General features: G+C 35.4%; 1 protein-coding gene across 3 annotated transcripts in view; it reads left to right on the top strand.

Moving 5' to 3' along the window:
* The window catches only part of CNBD1 (cyclic nucleotide binding domain containing 1), a 636,725-nt gene that overhangs the window by 513,082 nt on the left and 97,919 nt on the right, over nt 1-25,724 (top strand). Inside the window, exon 11 of one of the 3 annotated variants that reach the window (XM_057303048.1) lies at nt 3,449-3,688. The exons of the other annotated variants lie outside the window; for them this stretch is intronic. Within the exon in view, the coding sequence (XP_057159031.1) occupies nt 3,449-3,456 (8 nt within the window). The 3' untranslated portion in view covers nt 3,457-3,688. Of the gene's footprint in view, nt 1-3,448; nt 3,689-25,724 lie in introns of those variants that run through there. 3 annotated transcript variants of the gene reach the window in all.

Consider the following 25,724-nt stretch of genomic DNA (forward strand, 5'->3'; position numbering starts at 1 on the left):
CTGGCCAGAACTTCCAACACTATGTTGAATAGGAGTGGTGAGAGAGGGCATCCCTGTCTTGTGCAAGTCCTGAGTGACCTACAAAGAGACTTAGACTCCCACACATTAATAATGGGAGACTTTAACACCCCACTGTCAACATTAGACAGATCAACGAGACAGAAAGTCAACAAGGATACCCAGGAATTGAACTCAGCTCTGCACCAAGCGGACCTAGTAGACATCTACAGAACTCTCCACCCCAAATCAACAGAATATCCATTTTTTTCAACACCACACAACACCTATTCCAAAATTGACCACATACTTGGAAGTAAAGCTCTCCTCAGCAAATGTAAAAGAACAGAAATTATAACAAACTATCTCTTGTTAGTTAAATTTAAAAAAAATCCATGAGAAATAGATCTTGATGACTAGAGAACTGCATTCATTTTTGATGAAAAAATAAAAGGGAAAACATTAGTAAATAATGTAATGGTCATAAAAGTGCAAATTAAATTAATGATGAAACATTATTGCAGTGTCAGAATACCAGCAAATTTTTTTAAGAAATACGTTTATAATATTTGTAAAATTACATTGAATGAATCTGATTGTTTTCTATATAAAAATGAAATAATTTTCTAAAAAATGAAATAAGGAAGTTGAAGTAGAATTATAGAAACACGGGTATAATACATTATCTAGAGCTTATTAGCAAATCCTAAGCAAAATTCTGAATAAAAGGAAAATACATGAAAAATACTTAAATGTGACCAAATGATTTACCAGAAACCAGTTAGAAACATTTACCAAGTGGTAAAATCTAGATTAGGACAAAAATTTCAGACATCATCCACTGGTACCACTTGGGAGGTTTTAGATAATGCAAGACAATAATATAAACTAGTAAGGATAAACTTAGACAAAGGAACCAAATATCTGTGTTTGCTTATTATAATTACATACACAAACAAGAGTATTTATATAATCACCAGCTAAAAGATTAATATAATTTAATAATTTGTGCTAATATTTTAATATTAAAATGTCAAATGTCAAGATAGAAATGCAAAATGTAATAGCTTCTCTAGCTAAATAGTATACAGTTAGAAATGGACATGATAATAGTTAAAAATAAGAGCGTTCTTGTCACCCTTGTTGAATATCAGTTGATCATATATACATGGATTTATTTCTGTATTTTATATTGTGTTCTATTACTCTGTATGATTGTCTTTATGCAATACCATACTGTTTTGATTACTGTAGCTTTGTAAGGTATTTTGAAAGCAGGTGGTGTGGTGTCTCCAACTTCTTCTTTCTCCAGATTGATTTGATTATGTAATTTTTTATGGTTCCATATGAAATAAAAAATTGTTTTGTCTATTTCTGAAAAAAAGCACCATTAGGATTTTAATAGAAGTTTTATTGAATCTGTAAGTCTCATTGGGTAATAGGGACATTTTAACAATATTGTCTTCCAATCTGTGAACGTGAGATGTCTTTTCATTTGTTTGTGTTCTTTAATTTCTTTAATTGGTGTTTTGTAGTTTTCAGCAAACAAGTCTTTTACTTCCTTAGCTAAGTTTATTCTAAGTATTTTATTGTTTTTTTAGGACTGTTGTAAATGGGGTTGTTTTACTAATTTAATCTCTACAAAAATAGCATTGGAAAATTGGATATCCACATTCGAGAATAAAATTGGACCCTTACCTTGCACCGTACTTAATAATCAACTAAAAATGGATTAAAGACATAAATGCAAGAATTGTAACTGTAAAACTCTTAGAAGAATACATAGGTAAAAATATTTTCACATTTTTCTTGGCAATGACTTCATGGATGTGACACCAAAAGCACAGGCAACAAAAACAAACCAGTGAGACCACATCAATCTAGAAAACGTTTGCACAGCAAAGGAACTAATCACCAGTGCAAAGGCAACCTATAGAATGGGAGAAAATATGTGCAAACCGTGCAACTGATAAAGGATTAATCTCCAAAATATATAAGACAATATTCCATTTCAATAGCTAAAAATAATAACTCAATTTAAAAATAGGATAAAGACTTGAATATCCATTTCTCTAAAAAAGACATACAAATGGCCAACACGTGTATTTTTAAAATGTCCAATGCCACTAACAGGAAAATGCAAGTCAAAACCACAATGAAATATTACCTCATACCTAGTAGCATTGCTTATATTTAAAAACACAAAAGAGAAGTGTTGACAAGGATGTGGAGAAATTGGACTTTTTGCACTCTGTTGATGGGAGCACAAAATGATGTAGCCACTGTGGAAAACAGTATGGAAGTCCCTTAAACAATTAACAGTAGACCATATGATCTAGCAGGCCCAGTTCTAGATATTTTCTAAAGGAATTTAAATTGGGATCTCAAAGAGATATTAGCAGTACTGTGTTAATTGCAGCGTTATGCATAATAGCTAATTTGTGGGAAATCTATTGACAGATAAATGAATTAAAAATATGTACATAAAATGGAATGCTATTCAGCCTTAAAAAGGAAATTCTGCAATATGTAATAGGAGAGATGAGCCTTGAGGACATTATGCTACATGAAATAAGCCTGTCACAGAATCCCCAAACCTGACCACTCATACGAGGTATCTAAAATCGTCAAATTTATAGAATTAAAAAGTGGAATGGTGGTTATGAGGGGTTGAGGCATGGGAAATGGGAACCTACTAATCCATGGGCATAAAGTTTCAGTTACACAAGATGAATAAGTTCTATGGATCTGCTGTACAACATTCTACCTATAGTCAACAATATTGTATTGTACACTTAAAAATTTGTGTTGAGGGTATATCTCATGTTAAGTGTTCTTACCATGATAATATAACATTTTAAAAAATAAATAGAAGAGTGACTCAACCACAGAGAGCCAGTCTATATTAAAAAACTATAAAAATGTTATTAAATAATATAAAACAAATATAGACATATAATTTATCATTTGATGAACAAAATGTCACCTTTTCCAAAATGTTCATGGAATTTAATATAGCTCTGTTCAGCATTTTGGCATTTCCTATGGAATTCCAGCTAACTGATTAGATACAAAATAGGTAAGATGATTTTGCATTCATATGAAACAATGACTGCCAACAATTTAGAGAAAATAATTATCAATTTAAAATATCAGCAAGAAATATAATATTACTACAAAAAACATAATTTGATTAGAAGAGAGGATCAAATCACTCCATATAATTATAGGATTTTCCTTGTGGACAAATGATCACTCTCAAATGTCATTAGAGGGGGTGTAAAGTGTTACATTATTTCTAGAATAAGCTCTGACAGTATTATTTTTTTCTTTTAAAGCATAACCCCTCTGACTCCGCAATGTAATTTTAGGGTTCTATTCTGTAGGAAAATAATTACCAAAAATGAGTATTTATTATGTAACTTCTTGTTTGTTTGTTTGCCTTTTGCAGTGGCCTAGATCTAGAAACAACCTCACTGAACATTAATTAAGAAAGTATTGACTAAATAATGGAATAATTGCATTCTGGAATACTATCAAACTACCAGCAATGAATTTGTTCTATTGTGACTACATATCCTGGATTCCCCAGGAAAGTCCCACTTTAGAATTGCCTTTCAAACACAGTTTTTATTAGCAGTCTTTCTTGGTTTGGATACTAAAATAAATATAGTTATCATTGCTTGATTTACCTCTGTTGATATGAAGGTTTTCTTTCAAGTGTTTTAGTATACATATAAAGTAGTTGTAAACAAAAAATTAAAAGTTATATGTAAATGTTTATATGACCATGCACAAAAGGGTGGAAACATACTCCTCAAGTTGTCATTTTTGATTGTCAGGGTTTGGATTGAGGACCACATGTGCCTTTTGGGATTAAAAAATAATCTATAAAGCATATGTAAAAGGCAAAAAGATATTGAATAGCTGTCTTGGTTCCAAATTTATTTGAGAACTTCAAAGACCTTGTGCTTTTTTCATCTTTTAAAAATATTCCATTTTGTAATAAAGTCATTTCCTTGATGTGATTATATTATGGAGAATATCAGTTAATTTAAAAAATAACAATAGAAATGCTACTAATTTCAGAAGTTATTACACATGCTTCATATTGTAATATAGTTTCAGTTTATCTTTTCATCAGACCCATGACCTTATACCTGGTGCCATGCCCATTTGATAGTCCTTAGTAAGGGGGAAAACCATACATTTATTCAATACCTACCATGTGTCTGATACAATATTAGGTGCTCTAAAAATGTCTGTTATTATTTTAGAGATAAAGAACTAAGGCTTTATGCAGTTTATTTTTTCTATCATTCCCACATGGAGGAAATATAGAGTCAATGTTAAAACTGAAGTCTGTCTGCCTTCCAGTCATTTCCACTGTAACATACTGCTGCCCATGCATTTACATTTCAGTTATTTTTAATTCTTACACTATTAACGTGTTTCTTTCTACTAGCATTGAAAGCTTTACACCACAGGAATTGTTTTCATTGGAGTGGCAATTCTCAAGTAAAAAATTAACCTGTGTTTAGAATTATGTCACCTTTCTCCACACTGCCAAATGCGCAAGAAACTATACATAGCACCAAGTTGTATTAACTTTGTTTTAAGGAAACACAACCTAAGGTTAGAAAAGATAAATGACTTGTCCAGCGGCATGTTCCACATCATGTAGAGTTAAAAATAGAATTGTGAACAAGTTAAATCCTTTTCGGCTTTTCAGTTTAGAATGCTATTTATAAGATGTCAGTGATCATCTGATTTTAGATCATGGCTATCTAAATTTTATTGTTTGCCAGGACTGGTAATGATTACAAGACATTAGTATTTTTGACTTGTTGAAAATAAGATTTTAAAAAGGCTCATTCAATTAAGAATGAGTTATGTTAGTCTGCCTTAAAAATCATTTGGCTTGTCCTTTATAGTGAACATACTGATTGAATAATATAAAATATTGAACATAAAAGGACAAGAAAAGTTTTAATTATGTGTTATTTGCATGCACCATTATCTAATGGACCCCTGCTAAATTTGGCTATTTTATCTGTAGCCATTAGATATTTTTAAGATATATGCTTCATCTTTCAGCAGACATTTATTGAATATTCCATATGTGACAGGCACTCTTCTAAGAACTGAGAATAAAATACTGAACATAACCAAATTCTTGTTTTCATGAAACTTACATTATATTGGGAGAAGATCATACTTAGAAAATATATATAATATTATATGGTACATATTATACCTCAGGCAGTGGTAAGTGCTCTGAAGAAAAAGCAGATCAGAAATTAAAGTTGATGGAGAAATGATATTTTAAATGAGGGGATCAAGGTGGATCTCAGTGTGAATGTTGATTCTGTATTTCCTCCATGTAGGAATGATAGAAAAATTAAACTGCATAAAGTCGTAGTTCTTTAACTCTGAAAGACTAACAAACACTTTTAGAGCACCTAACATTGTGTCAGACACATGGTAGGTATTAAATAAATGTACGTTTTTTTCCACTTACTAAGGACTATCAAATGGGCATGGCTCCAGGTATAAGATCATGGGTCCAATAATATGACATTATACCTGAGACCTGAAGGAAGTGAAAGGTCAGTAAGACAGAACAATATAGGTAGAGTGAACAAAGAGAGTATAATATTATCTGAGGTGGATCATGCATGGGATGACTGATGATAAGTTAGGTGTAGTTGAAATGAGTGAGTGAAAGGGGACATTGTAAAAGATGGAATCAGAGTAATAGCAGGGGAAAAGTAAATGTGAGACCATAGAACCTTGGTAAGGACTTTAGATTTAATTCTGAATGAAACAGAAAGGCATGAGATGATCTGACTTAAGTTTTCAAATAATCACTTGGGTTCTATATGCAAAATAGATTTGGGGGACAAGGACTGAAGTGAGATCATTTGGGAGGGCATTAAAAAGTCCATGTAAAAGATAATGATGGGGGTGGAGCCAAGATACCCAAATAGGATCAGCTCCAGTCTACAGCTCCCAGCATGAGTGACGCAGAAGATGGGTGATTTCTGCATTTCCAACTGAGCTACCGGGTTCATCTCACTGGGGAGTGTTGGACGGTGGGTGCAGGACAGTGGGTGCAGCGCACCGAGTGTGAGCCAAAACAGGGCAAGGCATCGCCTCACCCGGGAAGGGCAAGGAGTCAGGGAATTCCCTTTCCTAGTCAAAGAAAGGGTGACAGATGGCACCTGGAAAATTGGGTCACTCCCACCCTAATACTGTGCTTTTCCAACAGTCTTAGCAAACGGCACACCAGGAGATTATATCCTGCACCTGTCTCGGAGGGTCCTACGCTCACGGAGCCTCGCTCATTGCTAGCACAGCAGTCTGAGATCAAACTGCAAGGCAGCAGTGAGGCTGGGGGAGGGGCGCCCACCGTTGCTGAGGCTTGAGTAGGTAAACAAAGCGGCTGGGAAGCTGGAACTGGGTAGGGCCCACTGCAGCACAAGGAGGCCTACCTGCCTCTGTAGACTCCACCTCTGGGGGCAGGGCATAGCCAATCAAAAGGCAGCAGAAAACTCTGCAGACTTAAATGTCCCTGTCTGACAGCTTTGAAGGGAGTAGTGGTTCTCCCAGCATGCAGCTGGAGATCTGAGAACGGACAGACTGCCTCCTCAAGTGGGTCCCTGACCCCCGAGTAGCCTAACTGGGAGGCACCACCCAGTAGGGACAGACTGACACCTCACATGGCCGGGTACTCCTCTGAGACAAAATTTCCAGAGGAACAATCAGGCAGCAACAGTTGCTGTTCACCAATATCTGCTGTTCTGCAGCCTCCACTGCTGATACCCAGGCAAACATGGTCTGGAGTGGACCTCCAGCAAACTCCAACAGACCTGCAGCTGAGGGTCCTGACTGTTAGAAGGAAAACTAACAGAAAGGACATCCACACCAAAACCCCATCTGTACATCACCATCATCAAAGACCAAAAGTAGATAAAACCACAAAGATGGGGAAAAAACAGGGCAGAAAAACAGGAAACTCTAAAAATCAGAGCACCTCTCCTCCTCCAAAGGAATGCAGCTCCTCACCAGCAACGGAACAAAGCTGGAATGAGAATGACTTTTACGAGTTGAGAGAAGGTTTCAAACAATCAAACTACTCCGAGCTAAAGCAGGAAGTTCGAACCCATGGCAAAGAAGTTTAAAACCTTGAAAAAAAAATTAGATGAATGGCTAACTAGAATAACCAATGCAGAGAAGTCCTTAAAGGACCTGATGGAGCTGAAAACCATGGCACGAGAACTATGTGATGAATACACAAGCCTCAGTAGCCAATTTGATCAACTGGAAGAAAGGGTATCAGTGATTGAAGATCAAATGAATGAAATGAAGTGAGAAGAGAAATTTAGAGAAAAAAGAATAAAAAGAAATGAACAAAGCCTCCAAGAAATATGGGACTATGTGAAAAGAACAAATCTACATCTGATTGCTGTACCTGAAAGTGATGGGGAGAATAGAACCAAGTTGGAAAAAACTCTGCAGGATATTAACCAGGAGAATTTCCCCAATCTAGCAAGGCAGGCCAACATTCAAATTCAGGAAATACAGAGAACGCCACAAAGATACTCCTCAAGAAGAGCAACTCCAAGACATATAATTGTCAGATTCACCAAAGTTGAAATGAAGGAAAAAATATTCAGGGCAGCTACAGAGAAAGGTCAGGTTACCCACAAAGGGAAGCCCATCAGACTAACAGCTGATCTCTCAGCAGAAACTCTGCAAGCCAGAAGAGAGTGAGGGCCAATATTCAACATTCTTAAGAAAAGAATTTTCAACCCAGAATTTTATATCCAGCCAAACTAAGCTTCATAAGTGAAGGAGAAATAAAATACTTTACAGAGAAGCAAATGCTGAGAGATTTTGTCACCACCAGGCCTGCCCTAAAAGAGCTGCTGAAGGAAGCACTAACATGGAAAGGAACAACCGGTACCAGCCACTGCAAAAACATGCCAAATTGTAAAGACTATCGAGGTTAGGAAGAAACTGCATCAACTAATGAGCAAAATAACCAGCTAACAGCATAATGACAGGATCAAATTCACACATAAGAATATTAACCTTAAATCTAAATGGGCTAAACACTCCAATTAAAAGACACAGACTGGCAAATTGGATAAAAAGTCAAGACCTATCAGTGTGCTGTATTCGCAAAACCCATCTCATGTGCCGAGACACACATAGGCTCAAAATAAAGGGATGGAGGAAGATCTACCAAGCAAATGGAAAACAAAAAAAGGCAGGGGTTGCAATTCTAGTCTCTGATAAAACAGACTTTAAACCAACAAAGATCAAAAGAGACAAAGAAGGCCATTACATAATGGTAAAGGGATCTATTCAACGAGAAGAGCTAACTATCCTAAACATATATGCACCCAATAGAGGAGCACCCAGATTCATAAAGCAAGTCCTTAGAGACCAACAAAGATACTTAGACTCCGACACAATAATAATGGGAGACCTTAACACCCCACTGTCAACATTAGACAGATCAATGAGACAGAAAGTTAACAAGGATATCCAGGAACTCAACTCAACTCTGCACCAAGAGGACCTAATAGACATCTACAGAACTCTCCACCCCAAATCAGCAGAATATACATTCTTTTTAGCACCACACCACACCTATTCCAAAATTGACCACATACATGGAAGTAAAGCACTCCTCAGCAAGTGTAAAAGAATAGAAATTATAACAAACTGTCTCTCAGACCACAGTGCAATCAAACTAGAACTCAAAGACGCTCAACTACATAGAAACTGAACAACCTGCTCCTGAATGACTACTGGATACATAACGAAATGAAGGCAGAAATAAAGATGTTCTTTGAAACAAATGAGAACAAAGACACAACACACCAGAATCTCTGGGACATATTCAAAACTGTGTAGAGGGAAATTTATAGCACTAAATGCCCACAAGAGAAACAAGGAAAAATCTAAAATTGACACCCTAACATCACAATTAAAAGAACTAGAGAAGCAAGAGCAAACGCATTCAAAAGGTAGCAGAAGGCAAGAAATAACATAGATCAGAGCAGAACTGAAGGAAATAGAGACACAAAAAACCCTTCAAAAAATCAATGAATCCAGGAGATGGTTTTTTGAAAAGATCAATGAAATTGACCCCTAGAAAGAATAATAAAGAAGAAAAGAGAGAAGAATCAAATAGACGCAATAAAAAATGATAAAGGGGATATCACCACCGATCCCACAGGAATACAAACTACCATCAGAGAATACTATAAACACCTCTATGCAAATAAACTAGAAAATCTAGAAGAAATGGATAAATTCCTCGACACGTACACACTCCCAAGACTAAACCAGGAAGAAGTTGAATCTCTGAATAGACCAATAACAGGCTCTGAAATTGAGGCAACAATTAATAGCTTACCAACCAAAAAAAGTCCACGGCCAGATGAATTCACAGCCGAATTCTACCAGAGGTACAAGGAGGAGCTGGTACCATTCCTTCTGAAACTATTCCAATCAATAGAAAAAGAAGGAATCCTCCCTAACTCATTTTATGAGGCCTACGTTATCCTGATACCAAAGCCGGCAGAGACACAACAAAAAAAGAGAATTTTAGACCAATATCCCTGATTAACATCGATGCAAAAATCCTCAATAAAATACTGGCAAACCGAATCCAGCAGCACATCAAAAAGCTTATCCAACATGATCAAGTGGGCTTCATCCCTGTGATGCAAGGCTGGTTCAACATATGCAAATCAATAAATGTAATCCAGCATATAAACAGAACCAACGACAAAAACCACATGATTATCTCAATAGATGCAGAAAAGGCCTTTGACAAAATTCAACAGCCCTTGATGCTACAATCTCTCAATAAATTAGGTATTGATGGGACATATCTCAAAATAATAAGAGCTATCTATGACAAACCCACAGCCAATATCATCCTGAATGGGCAAAAACTGGAAGCATTCCCTTTGAAAACTGGCAGAAGACAGGGATGCCCTCTCTCACCATTCCTATTCAACATAGTGTTGGAAGTTCTGGCCAGGGCAATCACACAGGAGAAGGAAATAAAGGGTATTCAATTAGGAAAAGAGGAAGTCAAATTGTCCCTGTTTGCAGATGACATGATTGTATATCTAGAAAACCCCATCGTCTCAGCCCAAAATCTCCTTAAGCTGATAGGCAACTTCAGGAAAGTGTCAGGATATAAAATCAATGTGCAAAAATCACAAGCATTCTTATACACCAATCACAGACAAACAGAGAGCCAAATCATGAGTGAACTCCCATTCACAATTGCTTCAAAGAGAATAAAATACCCAGGAATCCAACTACAAGGGACATGAATTACCTCTTCAAGGAGAACTACAAACCACTGCTCAATGAAATAAAAGAGGATACAAACAAATGGAAGAACATTCCATGCTCATGGGTAGGAAGAATCAATATCATGAAAATGGCCATACTGCTCAAGGTAATTTATAGATTCAATGCCATCCCCATCAAGATACCAATGACTTTCTTCACAAAATTGGAAAAAAACTACTTTAAAGTTCATATGGAACCAAAAAGGAGCCCGCATTGCCCAGTCAATCCTAAGCCAAAAGAACAAAACTGGAGGCATCACACTACCTGACTTCAAACTATACTACAAGGCTACAGTAACCAAAACAGCATGGTACTGGTACCAAAACAGAGATATAGACCAATGTAACAGAACAGAGCCCTCAGAAATAATGCCACATATCTACAACAATCTGATCTTTGACAAACCTGAGAAAAACAAGCAATGGGGAAAGGATTTCCTATTTAATAAATGGTGCTGGGAAAACTGGCTAGCCATATGTAGAAAGCTGAAACTGGATCCCTTCCTTACACCTTATACAAAAATTAATTCAAGATGGATTAAAGACTTAAATGATAGACCTAAAACCATAAAAACCCTAGAAGAAAACCTAGGCAATACCATTCAGGACATAGGCATGGGCAAGGACTTCATGTCTAAAATACCAAAAGCAATGGCAACAAAAGCCAAAATTGACAAATGAGATCTAAGTAAACTAAAGAGCTTCTGCACAGCAAAAGAAACTACCATCAGAGTAAACAAGCAACCTACGGTATGGGAAAAATTTTTGCAATCTACTCATCTGACAAAGGGCTAATATCCAGAATCTACAATGAACTCAAACAAATTTACAAGAAAAAAAAACCCATCGAAAAGTGGCCAAAGGATATGAACAGACACTTCTCAAAAGAAGACATTTATGCAGCCAAAAGACACATGAAAAAATGCTCATCATCACTGGCCATCAGAAAAATGCAAATCAAAACCATACTGCGATATCATCTCATACCAGTTAGAATGGCTATCATTAAAAAGTCAGGAAACAACAGGTGCTGGAGAGGATGTAGAGAAATAGGAACACTTTTGCACTGTTGGTGGGACTATAAACTAGTTCAACCATTGTGGAAGTGAGTGTGGCGATTCCTCAGGGATCTAGAACTAGAAATACCATTTGACTCAGCCATCCCATTACTGGGTTTATACCCGAAGGGTTATAAAACATGCTGCTATAAAGACACATGCACACATGTGTTTATTGTGGCACTATTCACAATAGCAAAGACTTGGTACCAACCCAAATGTCCAACAATGATAGACTGGATTAAGAAAATGTGGCACATATACACTATGTAATACTATGCAGCCATTAAAAAAAGGATGAGTTCATATCCTTTGTAGGGACATGGATGAAGCTGGAAACCATCATTCTCAGCAAACTATCACAAGGACAAAAAACCAAACACTGCATGTTCTCACTCATAGGTGGGAATTCAACAATGAGAACCCATGGACACAGGAAGGGGAACATCACACACCGGGGCCTGTTGTGGAGTGGGGGAAGGGGGGAGGGATAGCATTAGGATATATACGTAATGTTAAATGAAGAGTTAATTGGTGCAGCACAACAACATGGCACATGTATACATATGTGACAAACCTGCACGTTGTGCACATGTACCCTAAAACTTAAAGTATAATAAAAAAAAAGAAATTTCAAATAAAAAAAAGATAACGATTGCAGATACCCCAAATTGACGCACAGATTCAATGCAGTCCGTATCAAAACCCCAGCTTGATTATTTTCAGAAAGCCACAGGCTAATCCTAAAATTCGTATGGAAACACAAGAGTTTCAAAGTTGCCAGAACAATCCTGAAAGAGAACAAAGCGGACAGACCTACACCTCCCAATTTCAAAACTGACTACAAAGTGTATGGGTATTGGCAAAAGAGTAGACATATGTAACAATGGAATATAATTGAATGTCCAGAAATAAAACCATATTTTTATGGCTAGTTGATTTTTTTTGACAGGTTGCTGAGATAATTCAATAGGGGAAGAATAATCTTTTCAACAAATGATGCTGGGATAGTGGGATAATAGAAGACTGAAGTTGGATCCACACTTTGCACAAAAATTAACTCTAAGTGGGTCATAGAGATCATAGACTTAATTGTAAGAACTAAAACTGTACAACTCTTAGAAGAAAATTTAGAAGTAAATCTTTGTGACCTTGGGTAAAGCGAACCCTTTTCAGACACAAAAGCCCAACCAAAAAATGAAACAAAATAAAGTAATTTGGCCTTCATAAAAATCAAAAACTTTTGTGCTGCAAATGACACTATCAAGAAAGTGATGCGAATCCACAGAATATGAGAAAATTGCAGATAAGTTCTATGACAAGGACTTTATACCCAGCATATAAAAAGAACCACAACAGTGTAATTAAAAATTAATGAAGGGCAGGAATAGGCCTTTCTCCAAAGAAGAATGGCTGATAAGCACAGAAAAAGGTACTCACTATCACTAGTTATTAGGGAGATGAAAATCAGAACAGCAGTGAGATAAGATTTCATACCTACTATGGTGAAAAAATATAAAATATAGACAATAACAAGTGTTGTCAAAGATGTGAAAAAATTCATGCTCTCATACATAGCTTGCGGAAATGTGAAGGGGTACAGTCACTTTGCAAACAACATGGCAGTTTCTCCACAAGTTCAACATATATTTACTATATTACTGAGCATTTCTACTTCTAGGTCTATATCCAAGAGAAATGAAAACATATGTACATGCAAAATCTTGTACATGAATTAAAGTTTGAACAGCATTATTCATAATAGCCAAAAGGCAGAAACAACTAAAAAGTTCATTAACCGATGAAGGGATAAATTAAAATGTCATATGCATATTCTGGAATATTCAGCAATAAGAAGGAATGAAGTCCTGATACATGAAATAATCTAGATGAACCTTGAAAACTTTTTGCTAAGTGAAAGAAGTTAGAAACAAAAAATTACATATTGTATGATTTCATTTATATGAAATGCACAGAATAGGCAAATCTGTAGCAGAAAGTCGATTAGTTGTTGCTAGGCATGAGGAAGAGGGTGGAGAGGAATGAAGAGTGGCCACTAAATCATATGTGTTTCTTTTGGGGGTGACAAAAACATTCCAAATTAGATTCCAGTGATGATTGCCCAACTCTGTGAATATAATGAAAAACAATAAATTGTTCACTTCCAAATGAGTAAACTGTGTTGTACGTGACTTATATCCCAATAAAGCAGTTAATATTTTTTCTAAGAGATGATGATGTCTGGGACTAGCTTGGGAATATTGAAGGTGATGGGGAGTCTTATTCTAGATGTGTCAGGGTAAACAATGACATGGCTAGCATTTAACTAGTTTTTATTTATAAAAAGAGAATTTCAAGTGGTTCTACGTAACATTTTGAAGATTTATTTAGAGGTTTTCGATGTTAGGACTGTGTGATGACTCCTAAGGCTTAGGACAGAGGAATTATAAATATGAGGATGTCATTTACTGGAATCTAAAAGATTGAAAGTAGAGTAATTTTGTGACTGGAATCAAGAGATTATTTTTAGGCATGTTAGCTCTGCAGAGACTAGAATATTACCAAGTGGATGTTCCAGTGAGCAGGGACGCAACAGTCCCCTATTTAGGAGAAAGCGAGAGAAATAATTTACTCTGACTGGACTCAAGCATAGGTCATACTGTGACTAGGTAATGTTTCTTGCTCTTTTGATAATATTCTCCCTCCAGAAACAGTCCATCTGTGCTGCCAATTAGATAAGATGTGACCAAGTCATCTTAATTCCTTACTAAAGAAATAAAGATCAGGATTTGAAAGTAGACATATGCACTAAATTATTATTAGTCATTGCATTTTATTCAACATGAGTTCACTTTTTTTTTTTACAAAGCATCTACTCTGTAAGCAGGAGTAGGCTTTGGGAATTGCAAAATAACTATAAACCATGGTTTCTTCCCCCAAAGACATTATGGTTTGGACAGAATAATAGTCTGTCTTGTGAAAAACAAAAGTCAGTGACAACCAAATGATAGAAATATAAAAGTACAAAGAGATGAATGTAGTATGTGCAATAGACTAGTGAAAGTTAAATGCCAAGATGAGTGGTTAAAATCTTAAGAACTATGCCTGAGAAGAGGGAGAGAAAACCACCCTGAACAGGCACAGTCAGAGAATGTTTATGAAATGAGACTTCTTCTAGGCCTCAAAACAGAGCAGATTTGGATACATTAATGGAAGAGAGACAGGTAATCAAAACTGGAGAAAACAAATGTGAATGTTAGTGAAAAGATCGAATTACACATTGGCTATTTAGAAAATAGTGAATTAAAAAAACACTATCCAAAGGCCAGTGTCCCAGGAGCACAATATGTAATGCACTTACTTGAGTAAATGACCAGTCTGAATGGAGAAGAGAGTCCAATCAACTTCTAGTTTAAAAATAAAATAATAGTAACAATAATTTAAAAGGTACATGCTTATTTCTGTGGACACGATCACAGGCTATATTTTGCCATTTGTTGATAGGGCGTAACAATCACCCACACAGAATATTTTATGAGCATGTTACACTATGGACTATTTAAAATCAGAATTGCCTTAAAGCATTACAACCTGCTTAGTGAAATAAAATAAGAAGACTCCTAACAATACAAAGCATTGCTAAATATCAAGTAATTGGCTTCAGTTCTTATCATAACGCATGCACAGGTGAGGGGACTGGGGAATAAAAAGAGGCAGAATAGTTCAACTTGACATATATTCAGGTCTATCTGCAATTTAAATTCAGAAATTTGAATCCCAGACACGAACCAACTTATCCTGACACTTTTCTATTTTTATCTTGTTTGTCACCATTTGCATTCTCCCCTTATTCTTTCTGTCTGTCTTCCTCAAATACACCACACACAACCCTGCCCCCACATAAAAGAATAAGTGGTGAGAAAGGTTAGCACAATTATTCCTGTTCTTTTATCTGCTTTTAACTGTATAGTCAATGCCATGGTGATAAACATCTACCCTTCTTCATAGATGCGTGTTTTGTTTTCAGAATAGTTAAGATTGTAAAATACCTGTTTTATTTTTCTAGTTAGAGAGCACCTATCCATACATAAAAAGAAAACGTAAACTCTTATTTATTTTTTAACAAATTGTTTTAAGTTTAAGATAATTAAACTCATCTGTTTGGTTAAGTTTTATAAATGTTTAAATTTTATGGCTTTTTCTGCTGGTTTTTAAAAGAAAATGGGTATTTTACACTATTTTTTACTCTGGACAAAGAAAAGTCTCTGTTACTACCAAAATAAAGCAAAGCAAGGTGAGACATTATTACCATTAAGTAAAGTCACTAACCCACCAAATTAAGTAATTGAATTAAAGTAAAACGATAGTGTTTTAACGTTGTATCCCCACTTTGCCTGCTAAGCATAGATTGACAGCTCAAAAGCACTTTGCTTAATTTTTTTTTACTCAAAATACAATAACATAAAGTTAAATATATGCTTTGAACTAGGCAAATATGACTATAGAGTCCTTTTAACATGATAATAAGTAATATTAGGTGAGCATCATTCTACTCTCTACTTTCATTAGTACAACTTTTGCGTTATGTATTTTAAAGTTGCAAAAACAAGTAATCATAGATGAATTGAAATGTTATGATACATAGCTTCCTGTATGCTTGTGATATTGTCATAGTATATATTTTTTGCCAGTAGTGAAAATAATGTTCTTGCTGCTACTCTGGATTTTAGAACACAAGTTATGGAGAAGAGGGAAGGGAACAATATTTGAGGAATATAGCATATGTTATATAATATATTGAAGTGTTCATTTAAGAAACATGTATTCATTTTCTAATATGTGCCAAATAATGTGAAAATGCTACAATAAAGGTTTTAAAAAGTAGTTCTGAGTATAATAGAAGTATAAAACTATTAAAAGTATTGTTATCTTTAAAACAGTGGTACTAAACCTTTGTGTTAACTCTTCTGAGAATATTATGAAGGCTAATAATCATTCTCTCTAAAAGCAGTAGAGGGGGTGGTATCACAGGCATAAGAACACAGTATTTCCCATGCATTTTAGAAGTTCATAGAGGTTAATGCAACACAGATGATATGGTATGGCTGTATCCCCGCCCAAATCTCATCTTGAATTGCAGTTCCCCTAATCCCCACGTATCATGGGAGGGACCTGGTGAGATATAATTGAATCATGGGGGTGGTTACCTGGATTCATACTGTCAGCGTTATAGTGAGTGAGTTCTCACAGGATCTGATGGTTTTATAAGGGGCTTTTCCCCTCCTTCGCTCAGCACCTCTCCTTACTGCCACCATGTGAAGAAGGACATGTTTACTTCCCCTTCCGCCATAATTGTAAGTCTCCTGAGGCCTCCCAGCCCTGAAGAACTGTGAGTCAATTAAACCTCATTCTTTTAAAAATTACTCAGGCTTGGGTATGTCTTTATGAGCACAGTGAGAAATGACTAATACAACAGATAAAGATACCACTGTCTAATGAATGACTATGTATAGAAGAGGAAATATTTGAGGAGCTTTGAATATAGCCCTTTAATGTGTTTTCCTCAATCTCATTCCTTCCTTAGGACCATTGTGACTTATGAGATACTACAATCTTCTTCAGTTCTTTGCAGGTGTTTGTCTATAGTTTCATATAACAATCTATGCAGTTATAGCAATTAACTTTTTCCCAAACACCTTATCATTTGTTATTTAGGAATACAGAATTTCCATTAAATTATTCTGACTTGAAATGTTACCTCCTGTCACTGAAATGTACATGCCTAACTTAGAATCAGCTGCTTTTGCTGGTGGTGCCTTAAATATGTGTTATTTATAGTACTATGTATGCCTGTGTTTCTTACTTCATTGTTAAGTCTTCCGTGGCATAGATATTTACCAGGAATGAGAAGAATTGACTTTTATATTTGTATTTAAATATCATTTTAATTTACATTTTCTTATGACTGTTGAATATTTCTTATATATTTATTTGATATTTTCATTTCCAGTTCTGCTGTAACCTATTATAGCTCTTATCTGTTTTCATTGATTTGTCCCTTTTTAATCAATTCATATTAATTTTATCATATCAGTAGTATTAAAAGTTTTCCTTTTACATATATTGGAAATAATTTCTTCAGTCCATCTATTGTCTCTTTTGTAATATTTTCAAATACCACCCTCTCGCTTAAAGTATTTAGATCTATCATTCCCCTTCCCTCTTTGTGACTTCTTGGTTTTCTTTCTAATGTGTTATAGTTTGTTTTCTTTTTCTTTTTTTTTCAAGTAGTTCTTTAAATCATCTGGAACTTCTTTTCATATAATTCATGGATTAATCCCTCCTTCAACGAATCACGTATAACTAATTTCCCAAATATTATGTATTTTAAAATCTATTATTTAACCTTTGGTTTTAGATGCAAGCTTTTAAAATATAATTTTTGGTCTATCTCTAGACTCTTGATTATTTGACTGTTGCTCATTTTACAGTACCAGCTTTGTATTTGTTAGAGCCACTCTTGCCTTATTTTTTTATTTTGCATATATTTTGGGTTATTCTTATGCACTATTTCTTTCAGAGCTGCCAATTTTATTTACACTGGAATTAGGCAAGTGATAATAATATTTATACTATTAGGAGAAAGGAACAGCCTCCCATGACTAGAAATGTTTGTATCACTTGTTCAGAATACCTACTTTCCTAGTTAGTGTGCTTCATCCATCATCTTGACCCAGTCCTGTAATAAGGCAATATTGATAAACCAAATTATCATTTGTTTTGTAAGAGTGAAATCAGTGCAAGACATGATATTCAAGCACATTTTGCCTAAGTGCTGGGAAATGTTGATGAAATATAACTTTGCCACAAAACTAAATTTACCTCTACTAATGGCAGATAGTTCATGACAAGAGACAGACATTATATCTTTCTTGAAGAGTGCTAGAAATGTAGTCAAATATATATATTTTTAATTCACAGTATTCAGAATTCAGGTAGATTATCTTCCTTTTAGTGCAACATAAAATAACCACATATATGCAATTGTGGTCATGGCTTTAATTTTGCTGTTATCACAAACTGATGATTAAGTTATTATCATCTGATATAGTCTGGCTCTTTGTTCCCACTCAAATCTCATTTTGTAGCACCCATAATTCCCTTGTGTTGTGGGAGGGACACGGTGGTTGATGACTGAATTATGGGGGCAGGTCTTTCCCATGTTGTTCTCATGATAGTGAATGGGTCTCACAAGATCTGATGTTTCAAAAACGAGAGTTTCTCTGCACAAGCTCTCTCTTTGCCTGCTGCCAATCACGTAAGATGTGACTTGCTCCTCCTTGCCTTCTGCCATGATTATGAGGCCTCCCCAGCCATGTGGAACTGTAAGTCCAATAAACCTCTTTCATTTGTAAATTGCTCAGTCTCGGGTATATCTTTATCAGTGAAAATGGACTAATACATCATCAATTTTCTCTAAGTTTTTAGATATCAGCATCTTTATAATATGGCCTGGATTATACCTGTGTTATCAGCAAACACCTTTTTGCAAGGGTTCTCATGTTATATTAATGGATTTGAAATATTTTCTTATTTTCTTATAAATCTATTTTCTGGAGATATCTAAGCATTCATGTATAGATTTTGGTAAGCTTTAAAAATTAGACAGTTTTCCATTTCTAGTACCGTCCAATTTTATTCCTATTTGTTGCCAAATACAGGGCCCTCTTTTTCAGAGAAAATGGACTTCCAGAGAAAATAGAAATTCTGTAGTTCTACATGAGCCTATTTGTGGACCAGTTTGTTGATATGTACCAAAAAATGTAATAAACATTTGCTGTGTGTGCCTGTTTGAGTGGCATATGTTTAACCTGCATAAAAATATACATTCTGGTGATCCCTCTCATTTTTTCCAAATGCTTTTCAGCATATTTTCACTCTCAGTTGCTTACATTTCCATAAAACCGTGGATTGCTTTACATAATCCTTCTTTTTAAAAAACCTGATTCATTCTCCTTTTATTATATTCCATGCATGCCTTTCATCACCGCAAGTCTCAGGGAGGCCTATATGGTTGGATATAATTCCTCTGTCTTAGAAGTTTAAATTCACCATGCCTCCCATGCTCAGTACATTAGGAAGTAAACATATTTTGCCTTAAGGCTTCTACGTGCCATTTTTAAAGTTTCTCCTATGACTTATTGGGCTTTAACTCTATTGTTAATATTCTTTTCAGAATATTTACTGACCAAGACAGGCAGTAAATCTAAAACCACTATCAGACCCACCTATTCTCCTGTGAAGAAAATTATCCCCTTAGTGGGATATTTTTTCTACTTGTCAGAGAGATTGTTCTTCACTGCTTAATTCTTTATTTGAATCAAGAAGATCCCCTCCCTACCCCATGCAACTCCTAGAGATTAAAGATGCAAAAAGAAAACTACTTATTTCATTTATTGATTTCATTATAATGGAACAGTATATTTCTGTTTTATTTTCATGTCTTAATTTCAGTTACTCTACCAGTTTAACCTGAGATGATTCAATAGCTGATGGTTATTTTTGTTACTATTGATTTGTTTCTTTTATGTTTAAATATGAAACATGGTACTCAATAAGTAAGAATTTTAAAACAGCTGCCAAATATGTGCTTGTCCTGAGGATACCCAGCCATGGCAGCATTAGCCTTGGGGCACTGTGCATGTGCACAATAGGAATGATTTAGGGTCACTAGGACCTTTCCTGAGTCTTTTCTCTGTTCTCCCCAACACCACCCACCTCTTCATTTGTGAACATTATGAAGGAAATCACTTAATTGGAGGTAAACTTGTCTGAAATAAATCAATACAATTTTAAGAGCTTTGCCTCTGGAATGAGACTGCTAGATTTCAAATCCTGGGCCAGCACTTACAGTCTGAGTTATCCTGGATAATTTATGAACCTAATATAAAGCCCCTAATGCCAAAAGTTCGATCAAATGAGAGCAGGAGTGTTGTTCAAAATATTTAACCCTTGGTAAAGCCTAAGCTCTGATCCATTCTAAGGAGTGCTTTTCAGAACAGGATCTTAAGGCATCCCTGACCAGTGAACCATCGTGTATTTAGCAGTGGGGCATTATGGGATCTGGAGCAGCTTAGGTGCTGGTAGGATAGTTATGGTGCTTGGACAGTGATTATTTAACTCAACTGGTGAAAAAGTATTTCAATGTTTTAACTGGTACAGCTGAACTAGAGTAACCCAGAACCATCACTGAAATTAATTATTTACATCAGATCTTTCCCAGGCACATTTTTTTTTTCCTAAGGAGAAGGAAGAGCAATGACATCAGAAAATGATAAAAGGCAGGACATAACCAAGACCACTGGAAAGGGAAACAAGAATTGGAACCCCCCAAATACATGTTGTCTAATTCACAGATAATCAGTGGTCACGGCACCAGCAATATCACATTCCATAGGTTCTTCCAGGGGCAAGATCCTTCTTGAGCCTCACCTTTTGTTCCTCTCTGAGCGACTCCCGAGGATTCTCATAGATTTTGTGAACTACCAATTATCCATCTGCTAAAATCCTTTTCTACCTAAGTTAACTAGATTTATGGTTGGTGCAAAGGTAATTGCATTTTTGCCATTACTTTTAATGGCAATTACTTTTGCACCAAACTAATAATTTCTCTGATTTACAACTGAGAAGATTATTTAAAAATCTGGTACCAGGACTGGATTGCTGGAATTGATACACCTTAATGTGTAGAATTGAATTCCTGAAAGACTACCATTCTTGTGTAGAAAACTGAAAAGAAAAAATCAATATTTGGTTAAATTATGACATTCTACATTTGAAATAAGAGCACTATCTTAAGGAACTTGTTAGAAAAATGTCAGCATGTGGCAGTGTGTTGATCAATTCTAATGGCCATCAATAAAATTTTTCAAGATAGACCCAAGTTCAGGACACAAGGAACTAACAAAAGGATGGTTTTAATAATAGATGCCATTTTTCCCTGTCATTGCTATCCAAATTGACTACAAGATTGATAATTTGACCTTTTGCATTGTGGAAAATAGTCTGTAATACAAATTTAAGATCTGATATTCTGGGGTGGAAAGACAGAAGAATTCTCAAAGGAAAAAAATTACTTATCCTCTGAGATAAGTAAAAGATAAATCTAAACTCTTAAACCTCTTGTGATACCTCTGGTTAACATAGTGATTTCAACTTTGGCTGCTTATTGCTTTCTAAAGAATAATATGCTTTGTTGCCAGCCCCTGAAATTCTTATTTAATTAATTTATCTCAGAAAGTGGATTAGACATTGTTTCTTAAAAACATCTCTAGGTAATTTTTGAGAAATGATTCCTGTTGAAGTCTTTGGGATTGAGGCTAAAGGACAGAATCATATTCCAAGTTTTAATTTATCTCAGTTTAAAGCCATCATTTTGTGAACTAGAGAGTGATTCGTGTACAAAAGCTTGCAGTGAGGCAACAAAAATTCCTACACTCCAAAGCTACATATAAATATAATCTTTGGATATGTTTTCTAGCCAACCAAATAAACCCAAAGCAAATATATTGGAAACCTATTGAGGTTTTTAAGATAACCACATTGAAATCAATAAATCTAAATCTCACAGATGAGAACCTGAGATATTTAATTCCTAAGGCAATCCCCAATTCCCTAAATTTACATCAAAATCAAAGAGATTGCTAATGCCTTGATTCCTTCAGAAGGGGAAAGTGTCAATGCCCCTCCTAGATATGGCCACAAAGGAAAATGGACAAAAGTTAACCACAGATGCTAGAAGCTTGGGCTGCTCTATTGGGTGACCAAGGAATGCCCTTCAGTGCTGAGAGAGACTTTTCACTGTGCCTTTGGATCCAATAGGATATGTGTTCTGTGCTAATGAATATTATGCATTGTTTCTCTTTCTTGTTTTTTTATGTTATTTTTTGTTGTTGTTGACCTTTTTACCAATGATGCATATTTCAGTTAGAGGTTGCTGGGCCATGAGAATCTGCATCCATGCTTAACAGAAATGTCAAAACAATATCTACCTAACCTTTAAGCTACGTGCAAATCTCAATTAGTTTTATTTGGTAAGATGTTAATGATTTTCGTAGTAGCATGGATTTTTTTAAAAAATTTAAACAAGTAAAGCTTTACATAAATATTGAGTTCCTGATATCAATTATGCTTTTCCACATTAAGGAACACCAATATCATTTGATAATTAAACACAGAATAACAGGTAGGCCTGAATGATATAAGGGCCCTCTCTTCCTTGTGCACAATTGGCTTAGGAGAGGACATGTGACCTAATTCTGACTAAATAATTTCAAGGAAGGTGTATTAGTTCATTTTCATACTGTTATGAAGAAATATCCAAGACCTGGTAATCCATAAAGAAAAAGAAGTATAAAGTACTTACAGTTCTACATAGCCAGGAGACCTCACAATCATGGTGGAAGGTGAAGGAGGAATGAAGGCACATCTTACATGGTGGCAGGCAAGAGAGCAAGTGCAGGGGAACAGCCTTTTATAAAACCATCAAATCTCATGAGATGTTTTCACTATCACGAGAATATCACAGGAAAAACCCGCCTCCATGATTCAATTACCTCCCACCGGGTCCCTCCCAAAACATGTGGAGATTATGGGAGCTATAAGTCAAGATGAGATTTGGGTGGGGACACAGTCAAACAATACCAGAAGGTTTTCACGAGCATTTCAGGAAGCATTCCTTTTCACTCTCACAAAAGAGCAGTAGTGAGCAATCAACTTAAGAAACTGCCCTGCCTCTGGATTAATGTACATCAATTAATTTCCATTTGAGGCATAAATATTAATAATTTGGGTTAGGCAGTTTGGGCTTGGTGTTTTTTAATAGGTTTTCTTTTAACTATAGCTGAGATGGACATAAGGACCGAGCATGAGCAAAGGCACAGAGGCAAAATATCAATTGTGTGGGAGTCCAAACTTTATTCATTGTTTCCTCTTACAGTGTCTGATACACATTGTATCATGGTGCATGAAACTGGAAAAGCTGGCCAGGGCCAAATCTCAGGGGATTTTTTATGCCATGTTAAGGAGTTGTAATCATCCAATTGGAAATCCAGTGCCATTAAAGTGTTTTAGGGAAGTGAAATGGAAAGACTGGTACTCAGATATATGTGGAGTAGAACAAAATGTGAAAATGAGAGCAGAAAATAGAATGGAAGCAAAGTCATCTAATGGAGACTATTGCAATAGTTAAATGTAGTTTGGGGAATAAATATTGAAGAATGGAGCTACTGCTGTACAAGCAGACAAGCATACTTAGTAATGTAATGTTTATATCATACAATTGTGTTATCTCTCCAAGGAAAGTATTTATGTATTTTATCAAATTCAGTTAAGGAGGAATTCAAATTGACTAGCTAAATTGAATTTATTGCTTTCTTAATAAATGGCTTTTCAGGTTTCCTCATAAAGATGCTTTAAAATGGTGGAATTAGAAGCACCAACATAGAAAATAAAAAAAAAATTGATTTAATTTTTTAAAACATCACTACAGCTGATGTTTTGTCAATGTGCCTTTCAAAAACATAGTTTGAGACCCATTATTAAATACTTCTGCTGGTGAGCAAGAGGTTGGGCTGTACATCTTGTTTGCATCAGCAGTTAGTTTCATCTATTTTGAAACACAGCATCAAGCACTATAGGGAATGGCAAGAGCATTCTCCTGAAATATACAGCACTTGTCGTAGATAGGCTGAAAATGGAATATGGCCAATAGAGAGAAGAGTTACCTCCACTTATTACTTAGTTAGCCTTGTTTCAATTACCCTAGTTTCAATTTCCACGTGCTACTCCATCCCTTAACTATTTGTTCATTATCATCATAGAAGAATTAAGACAGTTTACGAACCAGATACATTTAGGTTTTCTTTGAGATTTTCTGAATGTTGCTTTACTTCTCTCACACTGGATTTTCTCATATATAAAATGTGGCTTAATCTGTATTTTATTCTTGCACAAGGTAGGCACTCATTAAAGGGAAGTAGCTTTTTTAAAAAAATTATCATTATTATTGTAATTATATTTACGACAACAGTTACTACTACTACCGAGAACTAGAGATCAGATATTTTCTAAGTAAATCAGTAAACAACTTGACCAAAATTTCAAGATGTGTTTTTTATATGCTTCAACACAAATCACTTGAGTTTTAGCAATTCTTTTGGATCCCTGGATGCATTTCACGTAAGGAAAAATTATGATCAGGGTACCAGACACAATCTATGAAAGCCACTCTCCCCCATGATGTGATTTACTTACAAATAGTGCTATCTGAACAGTAAATAACCATGATTTATTGGTAAGATGTTTCTTTTAGTTTACACTTCAGATGTCCAGATCAACTGAGAGCACTATTAGAGAGAGGTTTGCTGCATGCATCCTGTTGAGGAATCCAGCAGAGAACTATCTGATGAAAGGCCAGATTCAGGGAAGGTATTAGATCAAGAGAGAAGAAGGAGACAGCAGGGGAGAAACTCAGATGGAAGTTTTTATGTCAGCAAGTATAAGAGATCCAATGTGGGCAGTGGCAGGGGTAGGGAAGTGGGGATTTGTTCAAAAGTTGGAACAGCTTGTTTATGGCTCATGCAATATTGAATTAGTAGTTTTGTGATATCTAACAAACTGTAACAATTCCAAAAGTGATTGGTCATCACTTTTCATCATTGCCATGTTACCACAGTTGGTGCTTTGATACTTAAAAAAGAAATGGTTATGTACACTTAAGTGGCAATATCCTGACCTTTTTGTTATTCTTGACAAAATTGGGTACTGAGTTTCATTTCCTGAACTTTCCCTCCACTTTTCACAGAACAAGATTTATGGTGTTGAAATCATTTGCAAGGACTAGTTATTTTTCTTGCTGCAAATTCCTTGAATTAATTAATACAACTCACGCTGGTCAAATTAGTGCTAAATTTCTTGCATGTAGAAGTGGTTCTTTTTGTTCGTTTATGTCCTGTTTGGAAAAATGGATCTGTAGTACCCACAATATATACATCTGTGTTTAAATTTGGGTTTAGCTGCTTGTATATTTGATTGAAAGTGGAAATCCTCATATTCTCTTTCCAGTATGTAAGGATATTAGCAAATAACTATCATTTAATTTACTATCCAGATCTTCTGTTACTAGTCAGTCATCCTTTTTATTTAATCTTTTTCTGTAGGCAACAATGTTTTTGCAAAACTTTCTGAAATGTGATGGAGCTACATTCTAAAATGGCATCTT

Source organism: Pan paniscus, chromosome 7 (genome assembly GCF_029289425.2).
Source record: "Pan paniscus chromosome 7, NHGRI_mPanPan1-v2.0_pri, whole genome shotgun sequence".
NCBI classification, from domain to species: Eukaryota; Metazoa; Chordata; class Mammalia; order Primates; family Hominidae; genus Pan; species Pan paniscus.